Source organism: Rutidosis leptorrhynchoides, chromosome 4 (assembly GCF_046630445.1).
Source record: "Rutidosis leptorrhynchoides isolate AG116_Rl617_1_P2 chromosome 4, CSIRO_AGI_Rlap_v1, whole genome shotgun sequence".
NCBI lineage: Eukaryota > Viridiplantae > Streptophyta > Magnoliopsida > Asterales > Asteraceae > Rutidosis > Rutidosis leptorrhynchoides.
In genome coordinates, this window is record NC_092336.1 from 197,939,338 (window position 1) to 197,951,069 (window position 11,732).

General features: G+C 31.5%; 2 protein-coding genes across 2 annotated transcripts; one reads left to right on the forward strand and one right to left on the reverse strand.

Annotated features, from left to right (window-relative positions):
• Positions 1 to 1,219: 1,219 nt before the first annotated feature.
• On the forward strand, positions 1,220 to 2,836 carry LOC139843947 (dolichol-phosphate mannose synthase subunit 3-like). Its single transcript, XM_071834134.1, has 3 exons — positions 1,220 to 2,013; positions 2,134 to 2,241; positions 2,743 to 2,836. The coding sequence occupies exons 1-3, from the start codon at positions 1,918 to 1,920 to the stop codon at positions 2,800 to 2,802; spliced, it is 264 nt and encodes an 87-aa protein (XP_071690235.1). The 5' UTR covers positions 1,220 to 1,917; the 3' UTR covers positions 2,803 to 2,836.
• Positions 2,837 to 3,370: 534 nt separating this feature from the next.
• On the reverse strand, positions 3,371 to 7,024 carry LOC139841331 (uncharacterized). The gene is made up of 7 exons (XM_071831554.1): positions 6,843 to 7,024; positions 5,820 to 6,185; positions 5,632 to 5,730; positions 4,980 to 5,153; positions 4,617 to 4,898; positions 4,386 to 4,447; positions 3,371 to 3,853 (listed from the first exon to the last, which is right to left on the reverse strand). The coding sequence occupies exons 1-7, from the start codon at positions 6,982 to 6,984 to the stop codon at positions 3,371 to 3,373; spliced, it is 1,608 nt and encodes a 535-aa protein (XP_071687655.1). The 5' UTR covers positions 6,985 to 7,024.
• Positions 7,025 to 11,732: the final 4,708 nt, after the last annotated feature.

The following is an 11,732-nucleotide window of genomic DNA, read 5'->3' on the forward strand; positions in this document are numbered from 1 at the left end:
AGCATTCAAGGATCAAGTTAAGTAATTAAGCACTTAACACGTTGTAAGGTATTAACAATAGTAATTAGCATGGAAAATGACTCCAGAATATTATCTATCTCAGTACGCACATATACGAAGATTCATGAAAGTATAAAGTATAAAGTATAAATATGAGTCGAAAAAGTAGGGTCGTTACACATTTTGACTTTTGATTGTGAGGTTGTTTTGGTCATTTAAACCCATTTGGTTCTTATGGTAATGTATAACCATGCATACAGTTATGTTTTCAAAAGGCCCATTTTGACTTTTGATTCGTGGTATTTTTATCATAAAATTTTAACTTTTTTTTCTTCATATAATCAATGCCAAGCCCTTTTAACCTTCACAAAGGTTTACTCATTGAGACCAACTGAACAATCTGTCTATTTAGCCGTCTCTAAGTTTCTACAACTCAATATCAACATTTGTTCTTACATAAAGGTTCACATATATCACTAGACCGGACAATGGTGGTTGTTCATGATTATGTTGCTTTACATGCAATTGAGCTTAAGTTGTAACATACGTTCTGTTTTTTGATCATATTAAAAGTACTGAAATTATTGTATCCTATAATGATGATGTTATTATTAGCCTAATTCTTTGTTGAGGAAAAATCAAAAAGAAAAAGAAAAAAATCTAAGTCCTTAAGGTGATGTCATTAATCTAATTAATGACTAATTAAATTAAATATACTTATTTATTTATTTCATGTTTTTCGAGAAAAAAATTCATTCTCATTAATTATTAATTATTATTATATTATTATTCAAAATTCAAATATGAGTTATCTTTACGAGATTAATTACGTTATATATGTATGCGAAATACACGTCTCAATAAAAGGTTACGTAGTATAATGTAGACTTTTATGACAAGGAAAATAGTAATTGTGATGAAAATTAGAAGATGATGATGATAGATTAAATGTGGTTAATTTATTTCGACCAAGTTAAGTACATCAATGTGTTTGTAAAAATAACGAGAAGTTTCTTAGTCCGAATCTATCGGGTCATTAAACTAAATGACTTTAGCTTTTGAATTTATTTAAAACCTAAAATATATATAATTAAACTGTTTAATTTAAATAAACCCGTAGTTTCACGGGTTTTATTTTATTCTAGTTGCTTTTTGATGATCACTTTACAATTTATTTTACCGGGTCGGGTCTGACTCCACTCCAGATTCAAATAATAGGTCAACCTAAACCCTAGATGGGCCGTGATCAAATCGCCGGCAATTTAAACTCACGAGAATGTATCCACGAAACACATCTAAACACAAGATCAGTATAAACTTTCGATATAGATCTTCCAACACTAAAGACGTAACTTTATCGTCACCGTATCGATCTGTACTAGAAACCCTAATTTTAGCTCGTATCGAAGGTAATCGAAATATTCATTGTTGCTAATTACTTAAATTGCAATTTATTACCCGTCGTATCATTTTCTGTAATTTAATTGCCAAATGATGTTTGGGAAATTGCGCAAGGGCTTTGAGTCCCATTTTGTGTATCGTATTAAAAGGACCGTGAAAAAAAAAAAAAGATTTAACGGTATATATACCTCCCACCTGATGGCATTTTCAGTTTACTCACTCATTGGATTTTTTTAACCATAAGTCAAGTTTATATCTTTATTGATTTGTAACATAAAATAGATATTGCATTGGCATGGTTCTAGTAAGTTTGTTTTTGTATTGTGGTTTTCAAGTTTGTATTTTGACTTGTAGATTAGATAATTTTAATACAATATATCAGTCCTTGTGCTACTACTATTATTTATTTGATCCAAATATTACTATATTGCTTAAAGCTGATTAATGCTATGTTATGTTGTTACAAATTAATTAATTATCTGCAATTGTTAGGTTTGATTTTTTCTGTGAATCAAAATGAAACATATTGTGAAGATTATGACATTTTTGGTGGCGATAACCGCCATATGGATTAGCCAAACTGCAATGATTCCAAAGAGTCATACATGGTTGGTGAGTTTCTTCTTATACGATTGATTATTTGCAGTTTGATATATATTTTGTATTCTACTGTAATGTTTTGAGGAATTATGTTCTTCTTTAATCATCTTTATCAATCGTTTTGTTCAACAGCTGCCTCTGTACTTCATTGTGTCGTTAGGATGCTATGGTCTTTTAATGGTTGGCGTTGGTTTAATGCAATTTCCAACTTGCCCTAAGGAAGCAGTCTTGTTACAGCAGGTATTTTTTTAATCCTTTTTTGTTTTTGCTACATATGTATCATTGTGAGTAAAAATACTTGATGTTAGTTTTATAATTATCTTTTTTTTTTTTTTTTTTTTTTCTTTTTTTTCTTTTTGATGATTGCAAGTTCATGTTCTACTTGGTGTTAAAATTAGATGCTCCTAAGTAGACGGGTTGGGTAGTAGGTCCAAACAGGCCACTTTTTTTATATGTGTATAATTCAAAGCATTACAGTCGGATGTTATAATAATCTAATTAATTTGAGGTTATTGCATTATTAATGGTTAGTGAACATGATGATAACATTGCAGTTCTATTTATAAGCTACTTTGAGATCAATTTAGAAGGTTGTATGCATAAAACTACAATTTTGGCAACTTTTAGCAACTTGATCTATATCTTCTTCTTTTAGCTTAAACCCAAGTCGACCCAAGTGATTAGGTAGAAATTGCCACCTCATTGTCAAACAATATGAACTTCTGCTGGTCATTTGTGCAGGATGTAATTGAGGCGAAGGAATTTTTTAAGCATAAAGGGGTAGACTTGGGTTCGGATTGACTTCAAAAGAATAACATATTTACGTTGTTTATATATGATTTGTGACCTCACATTACTTACTCTGCTGGTTTACTTATACGGATGTACCTGTAAGTCTACTAATAGAAGTATATTTTTAAATTATACCTACGAGTTGTTTGTTTTCGCTCATTGATTACTTTGCTAATAGCCATGTACTCGATTGTTTTGACTTAGAATGTCAAGCACAGAAAACTAAAAGGTGTCTATAAAAACTTATGATATATCTCTTATTCATTACTTTTTCTGGGTTTATGAATTGTTTATAAAGGTTCAAAAAATGAACTAGGTGGTAAAGGATATGTTGTAAATTTAAAGCTTAACTGAATGGTTGCAAACGGCACACAAGTTATTCATTCTCAGTACTTATTAATATTATTTACAACATATGAAAGCTGACATAGCTGCTGCAGAACTAAACAACAACAGAACATCCTAAAAGGATTTAAAACAAGCAACAACAATAACAACAAAACAGCGAAAAAGGACTCAAACAAGCAACAACAAAACTAAAAGGACTCAAACAAGCAACAACAAAACTAACCGCAGATTAATAGACCGCAATAAATGGGTTTGACCCCACAACTTTAGGTAAAAGTGATGCAGCCACCCCCGGATTTGTCTCGAACAAACCTAGCTCTTCAATAAGCCTCGTTACTAGACTCCCAACTGCGTAAGAAACACCCGAGACTGCAACTGCTGTGGTCAAATAGTACGTAATGGTCTTAATGTAACCCCCAAACGTATTGCATCTGTCAATGTAAGCCTTGAATATTGCTAACAAACCGACACATACAAACGATGCAACTGCAACCACCAACATGGTGAAGTCCCTATCGTTGGTCTCGTGAAACGAGTATCCGTAGGCCAAAGGCGGGATGATCCCAAACACAAGGAACGATAGTATTGCAAAGAACACGTGTAACGGGAAATGTTGAACCGACCCGAGTAACTCTTTGTACTTGTTGCGCGGTTCTTGGTTGTCCGATTGTTGACTAGAAAATTTGTAGCAGTCGTCTCTTAAGTCCCAAAGCTGCATCATATCAAACGAATGAGTTTTTAGTACAGGTGGCAAAATGGCCAGAACCGTAGAACATTTGTGTTAGGATTTTGTGGTAAAATTGAGTCAAATTTAAGGGTGCATTTGATAAAACTTGGTGATTTATCGCTAAATGGTTCATAATCAAATTCAAAGCCTTTGAATGAAGTTTGCTCTGAAATAAGTTGTTTGTTAATCATTTTGAATAAACGATATGAGTTCAGTGAAATTACCTTATTAACGTGTTACATGAATTAAACTTCATTATACTTGTTGGTCAAGTGTACTGAATATGATTTGAGGAGAATGTTACAGAAAATGTAGATGCTTAATGGTTAAGAGATTGTTACAGCTCTGAATGGTTCAGCACTGAATTATGAATTATTCAGCACCATATGTCATTCAGAAGTTAGAAACAAACGTGCTGAATGTTAATTTGTTTAGCATTCAGCGCCGAACCATTCAATTAAGAGGCAAATAAGCACAACCCAAGATGAATAAAGTTTTAACGATTTTGGTTACTCACATTATGGCCAATTACAAGGACCCCACCAACCAGATTCGCCAACGCTAGAGCTATGATGTTCACTGCAAGAAGTCAAAAAATTATGTAAGTTTCCTTCAACTCTGCATCATTTTAGTCCATATATATATATATATATATATATATATATATATATATATATATATATATATATATATATATATATATACACACGGATGGCACTGCAAGCTTGAGAAAGCGGCTAAAGCTTACTTGTAGTGGCATCACCAGCAGCAGCAGATGCTACAACACTTAAACTTGCGATCACCTCCATTAAACCACCATAAACGATACTTTTCAAGATCTCAAAAGATGTTGAATCCTGTCTTCTTTGTATAGGTGCGTGATCTGGGACTTCAGTAGAGTCCTCTGGTATAATATCAATATCAATTTGCATGTCATCTTTTTCTTCTTTTTGTTTTTGAGGTCTCACATAAACAGACGGATGATTAATCGGTTTAGATGGTCCTCCAACGTATGATCCACCATTTGCTCCTGTACAACTCCAATTTAGTAAGTTTTTCAAAATTTTAAAAACTGATAAAACAAGAAGCTAGATCGAATACAGCGAATTACCTTGTTTAATGGGATGTTTGCTATTATCGTATTTGATGTTGTCGGAGGTCGTTGAAGGTTGGCGATCAGCCTGTCCTATATTCCCCTGTTCATATTCTTGATCAACTTTTTGTGGTGGTGGTTTTTTTAAAATCTGTTCTCGTCGAAAGACTCTAAAGATGCTGAAACAATTTCCTGCTTACATATAACCGTCAGAAAATTCGAGTACTTCATTCTTAAAACCGATCACTACAACTATATATTATATGCAATTAGTACACGTTTTATCTTTAAGGATCTAGAAATATTTGATTCATATTTGTAGACGTGTATACTAATAATGTATTAAAATATGGCAATAATGATATAAAAATGATTTGTTCACGACTTAAAAATAGTAATTCATTTCATGTGCTGCAATCTATTGTATCTTATTCTGTTTCATACGGAGTATTATATTATACGCATAGGGTGTACAATAGTTGAATTTAGTGATGTTACAGTAATTAGTTGACTATAAACTTGTATAGTTGAGAATGGTGTATTGTCAGTATTGTTATACCAAAATTTGACTTTAATTTCTGTATAGATGACATATACGGAAGTTATTAACTTATTTATTTAAGCAGCATACTATGAAAGATTTTGACTTTTTGAAAAGGTCATGGCATACCATCTTCACTGGGGACGACTTCGTTTTGATCAGGTCGCGATACTTCATTCACCGATGGCTTATTCCAAAACATAGGAAACCGGGTGAATCCTCCATTATCTGAATGTATCAATTAATTATTAGTTCGAAAGCTATGAAATTAAAATCGCGTTAACTGCAAACAAAAGACGCGAGGTCCTAGAAATTACCTGATGATGTGAACAAACTAAAGCACGAGAAGCATCCAAGAAGATCTCGTTGCTCTTCTTTTTCTTTAATCGGTACGTCAGTAAATTGCGTAGGCCTCTTGATTAATTTTCGTCGTAGAACAACTTTGGTGATTTGATGATTACAATTAGGGCACTGCATCGTATGCGTGTTAAGTTTAGCTACTGCCTTCTCGAATTCTAACTCAACTAGTTCCTCTTCCACAATTTCTTCATCTTTGAGTCTTTTGGATTTTCCTTTAGTTTCTTCTTTGCTAGCAATAGCACTTTGCTTTTCTTCATTTTCGCTCATCATATTGTTCTGAACAGCGCTTATAATCTTATTAAGATCAAGATCTTCAACCGCGTCTGAAATAGTTTCCAAAAAATCCATGCAAGGTGATGAAAGTAACATAACATTTTTCTTGTAGTAACATAATCAATCAATCAATTATCAATTAATTAACTAAAACAAAAGTTGAAAACAAAAGGACTTTTAACATTGCTAGTAGTAGTACTAACTAGAGATTTTTTTTTTTTTTGAAAATGGTTATAATACATTTAAATGTTACAAAAATAGAAATGTTGAAATTTATGTTACAAAAATAGTAAAACTGGAGTTCGAAACTCCAACTTGTCACTTTTTTTCTGAAACCGGAGTTTGGAACTCCGGTTTTAGGAAAGAGAAATCACTTGTCACTATTAATTAGCAGCATGAGTGTCTTCATGTGGTGCAGCCACATGAGGAGAGAGAAATCAAACTGGAGTTCCAAACTTCGATTTCAGACAAAAAGTGAGAAGTCGGAGTTCCGAACTCTAGTTTTACTATTTTGTAAGATAAATTTCAACATTTTTATTTTTCTAACATTTAAATGTATTATGACCATTTTCAAAAAAAATCCTAACTAGATATGTTATCCCCACCAGATATGGTGGGGACGGCTATCTAGTAGTTTTTGCCATTCAAAAACAAAAATATAAGTTACAAAAATTAGTGAAAGTGTAAATTGAATACGACAATAGTACCTCTTATGTTTAAATAAGTGCTATTCTCAGATGGTTGTTCATCGCCGTTTTCTACATTTGTCACGCTAGGAACAACGTCACTCGTGTATTGCTTTCGTGTTCTTGTTCTCAATCCACCATCCATTGCCTCTTCTACTTCCATCTTTGCAGCTTCTTAAATGTTGTTGGAAGCTTTTGATATGTTTTATATAGTGGCTTATGATAAGGATTGTAAATTACATGTATTGGTTTTATAGGCGATAATATATAGAGTCAAGTCAATGCCACCAAGATTAAAGTTGTTACAATGCGTTCACTTTTTCACTGATAATTTAATTATTGTAGTTTTCATGTTACAAACCATTTTTTTTTTTTTTTTTGAACGGCAAGTTAGTCGCACGGTTAGTGGTTAGATCGCATCGCATCGCACGTTCCAGGAGGAAACCGCCACCATCCAAACGGGCAGGTGGGGAAAACCCCCTGGTGAGACTCGAACCCGGGTCTCCTCGAAACCATGCAAGCATGGTTACCAATGAGGCAAAGCCCCATTGGCCTCATGTTACAAACCATTAGAAAATTATTAACCATTCAGGCTTGCTTGAGTGGCCACCGAATTGTTCAATGAAGCACACCACTCGGGTTCAATTCCTGACTATGCAATATTGTTCAAAAAATGAGTGTGACTAGAGGGTTACGCATAATGCGCGATTCACCAGGTACCAAGTCTCGCGCGCTCGGGAGCTTGATTACCCGATGTTTTACCTTCTACGAAAAAAATCGATGTGGTCGTTCATAGGGGGATTTCCTCGCTTATTAAAAAAAACATTAGAAAATTAATTGACAAGTTGACGTTTTGATACCTTACAAGAAATCTCACGCTAAAACTTTTAATTAGAATTATATGTAAAAAGATCATAAATAATTACACAGATAAGCCATTTAATCTAAACATCATACATTTGAGTAATTAAAGATTATCCTACTTATATAAACATGAAAAAATCTTACCTGTAAAATTATTCATTTTATGGTACTGTTAATTATTCATTTTATGGTATTTGAAACTTTTATCCACAAGTTAAAATACAAAAATGTCATTACTTAATAATTCAATACTAGCAATTTGCGAATAAAATATTATTTTTGGGGAGAAGTTATACACGACTTTTAAATTCTAAGACCTTCAAAGATATTTAGTTTTAAAAAATTTGGTATAAATATATGATTTTTTTTTTTTTAAAAATAGTAATCTTTATTAGATTGTTTGCAAAAATGAAAAAAGTTTTTTTGTTTTTTTTTTTTACAAAAATGGTAAAACCGAAGTTTGAAACTTCGGTTTTGCCATATCCGAATTTTCAAACTTCGATTTTGCACATTCTGTCAGTCCAAACCATAAACCGAAGTTTGAAACTTCGGTTTTGCTGCTACACAGCAAAACTGAAGTTTCAAACTTTGGTTTTGCAGTATGCACCACCTACAGTCAATAATAGACTGAAACCTAAAACCCTATCTTGTCAAAATTAGATTTTTTTATCTTTTTACATTTATATATCATCATTATCATCAACTCAAACACAAACATCACCAGCAACACAATTCAAACAAATCAAAATCAGTTTCATACATCAACAATTCAAAAAATGTCTATAATTCGTCCATTTATGGTTCATTTTCTTTGGGGAGGCCAAATTTCTTTTCAAAATGGTTGGCTTACTGGTGATAACACAACAAATAGAAGGAGTGTTGTGTTGAACACCAGGGTTAACTGTATGCAGTTAAACCAAATGGCGTATAATTATGTAGGGGCGAATCAAAGATCACACACGTTGAAAATGATCTTGTGGGTTCTTTTGAATGAAAGTGAATGGAAAAATGAAATTACTGACGATTACACTTTGGAAACAATCTATTTTCTTTCTCATAATTGTGACGTCCTCCAGATAGGGCCTGGAAGAATAACGTCACTAAATATATCAAATCACAATTGTATAAACGAGAACGACTCTATATGAGACGTTTTATTGAGTTTTGCAGCGGAAGATAAATAGATTACATTGTATTTAATGAACAATGCATTAAATGTCTTTAATTGATATGATATGAAATGCATGACTCCAAGCATGGCAAGCAATCATCATCAAAGCAGCAGATATACAGCGGAAACAATATTTAAGTACCTGAGAATAAACATGCTTAAAAAGTCAACACTAGGTTGAGTGAGTTCATAGGTTTGTCATAAATAATGATTTCAGTAATAGTGTTAGACCATAAGATTTAATATAGAAGTAGATCTCGCAGATCCAAAAGTTGTTCATAAAGTTGGTCTCGCAGGGACCAAAAAGTAGATCACGTAGATCCAAAAGTTATTCATAAGCTTGGTCTCACATGGACCAATTAGTAGATCACGTAGATTCAAAAGTTGTTCATAAGCTTGGTCTCGCAGGGACCAATTCGTAGATCACGTAGATCCAAAAGTTGTTCATAAGCTTGGTCTCGCAGGGACCAATTAGTAGATCACGTAGATCTAAAAGTTGTTCATAAGCTTGGTCTCGCAGGGACCAATTAGTAGATCACGCAGATCCAAAAGTTGTTCAAAGTTTGCCCCAAAGACAAGTTGTGTTTATACTTGTCGGTTAGGGACTTAGTCGGACATAGCCGGGTATAGCATAGTTTAAAGTTGGTACTTGTGTCTAGCGTGTAAAACAGTTATAAAAGTTGTGCATGTATTCTCAGCCCAAAAATGTAAAGAGTAAAAGGGAATCAAATAAACTCACGAAAAATCAGTTTTAGTATTTGTATTCATTTCCTAAAAACAGTTATAAAAGTAGCGCATGTATTCTCAGCCCAAAAATGTAAAGAGTAAAAGGGATCTATAAACTCACGATACTGTATTTCGTATTTTACGAGTATGATGGCACTGAACAAGTGCAGAGTTGTCCTCGGATTCACGAACCTATATCAGTTTTATATATATTAAAACATATAAATTGTAATTAAATAAATTTGTATATAATTATTAGTGATATAATTATATATTTATATATATATTTGTTTTTATATATTTTAAATATATGCAAGGTTGGAGATCTCGGATCTCGGGGAGATCTCGTTTGGTCATTTTTTGGGAGATCTCGGCATCTCGAAAAATCTCGGAGAGATCTCGGACGTTGACTTACGTTGACTTTTTAGTTTTTATCATATAAATATATACAAATAAATAAATATATGTATATTTATATACATTTTTACGAGATTTTACAAAACAAATCCAAGAAATGAACGAGAAAATCAGAAAAATTACGAGATTTTATGAGTAAATTCAAAAAATGAGCGAGAAAATTCTAAAAATCGTGACTTTGACCAAGTTTGACCTTGTTGACCGAGAAATCTCGGGAGATGGACATCTCGTCTCTGTAGCTTTTCAAAAATGAGATCTCAGGGAGAACTCAGGGAGAAATAAGGAGATTTACAACACTGAATATATGTTAACTCATTTTCATCATTAGTTCATTAATATAGTAAGTCTTTCATTAATATATTTATATGTATAATATTATGTAAATATAATTAATATAATATTAAATATAATAATAGGTAATTATTATGGTATTTGTAAGAAATAATGGTTGTTATCATAATAATAATATTAACAGTAGTAGTAATAATATTAATAATGATGATAATGATAAACATATAGTTATTATAATTCTAGTATTGATAATAATGATAATAATAATAATCATGATAATAATAGTTTTAAAATCATGTTATTAATAATAATAACACTAATACTAGTAATAACAATAATGATAATAATAATAATTTTAATCATATTGATATTACTAATAATAACTTTAATGATATTAATAATAATACTTTTAATGATGTTAATAGTAATAATAATAATAATAATAATTATAATAATAATAACAATAATAATAATAATAATAATAATAATAATAATAATAATAATAATAATAATAATAATAATAATAATAATAATAATAATAATAATAATAATAATAATGATAAATAAATGAAAAACTACCTTAATAGTCGGATTAAAAATAAAATGCCACGAACCGGGCTTGAACCCGCGACCTCTCACTACCCGACACCACCCTCTAACCATCCTTCTGTCTCTACTTTTCTGTTATTATTGATATCTGAAAATATATAACCCGTATATCGTTTTCATCTTCTTCATGAGATTAAACAAATCGACCAGGGATTTAACTAAAACCATATCTAGGAATTTTAAATGGATTAAGACTTGACTTTTATTTATAAACGACCTGGGTTGGATTCCTTGTTCAACAAACAAAAATAAAAAAAATACACAGTCACTGAATGGAGAAGAAGAAAAAAAATAAAGAACATAAAATCAATTTTTGAGATTGAACTGTTTTGAGACCTCGATTCCTTCTTGAAATATTTTCCAAATCACTCCTAGGAACTTTCTGAGCAATCAATTGAATAAAAATCTTTAAAACGAATTCGAATTTTAGAAAGAACAAATCAGTTGACTTTTTAAATTACAAACTTTGACTCGAAAATTAAAGCTCGATAGATTGAATTGGGTTCTGAAACTTTGCAGATTGTTTGAGTAAAGGAATTCTAACAAGATGGCATTATTACATTTTGAATAAATTTTGAATTCGAAGTTTTGAAAAAAATAAAAGAAACAGAGATATATCGAACTGAAAAAAAAATAAACAAATAAATGATTCAGTTTTTTTCTTTAGATGATTGAAGAATTGATAGTTTTATAGCCAAATTGTGTCGACTGAAAACAAATTAATTACCACTAGCACTAATTAAAATATATATCACAATCAATTTAAAATGAATCACGATGGCTATATAAAAAAAAATAGATAAATATATAAAAATGGAATGTAGTTATAGATC

Coding starts and splice junctions, on each gene's coding strand:
- LOC139841331 (XM_071831554.1), bottom strand. CDS start 6,984: ATGGAAGTAGAAGAGGCAATGGATGGTGGATTGAGAACAAGAACACGA. Junction 6,186..6,842: donor CACTTATTTAAACATAAGAG/GTACTATTGTCG, acceptor AAACTATTTCAG/ACGCGGTTGAAGATCTTGAT. Junction 3,854..4,385: donor TCCTTGTAATTGGCCATAAT/GTGAGTAACCAA, acceptor GATATGATGCAG/CTTTGGGACTTAAGAGACGA.
- LOC139843947 (XM_071834134.1), top strand. CDS start 1,918: ATGAAACATATTGTGAAGATTATGACATTTTTGGTGGCGATAACCGCC. Junction 2,014..2,133: donor CAAAGAGTCATACATGGTTG/GTGAGTTTCTTC, acceptor TTTGTTCAACAG/CTGCCTCTGTACTTCATTGT. Junction 2,242..2,742: donor AAGCAGTCTTGTTACAGCAG/GTATTTTTTTAA, acceptor TCATTTGTGCAG/GATGTAATTGAGGCGAAGGA.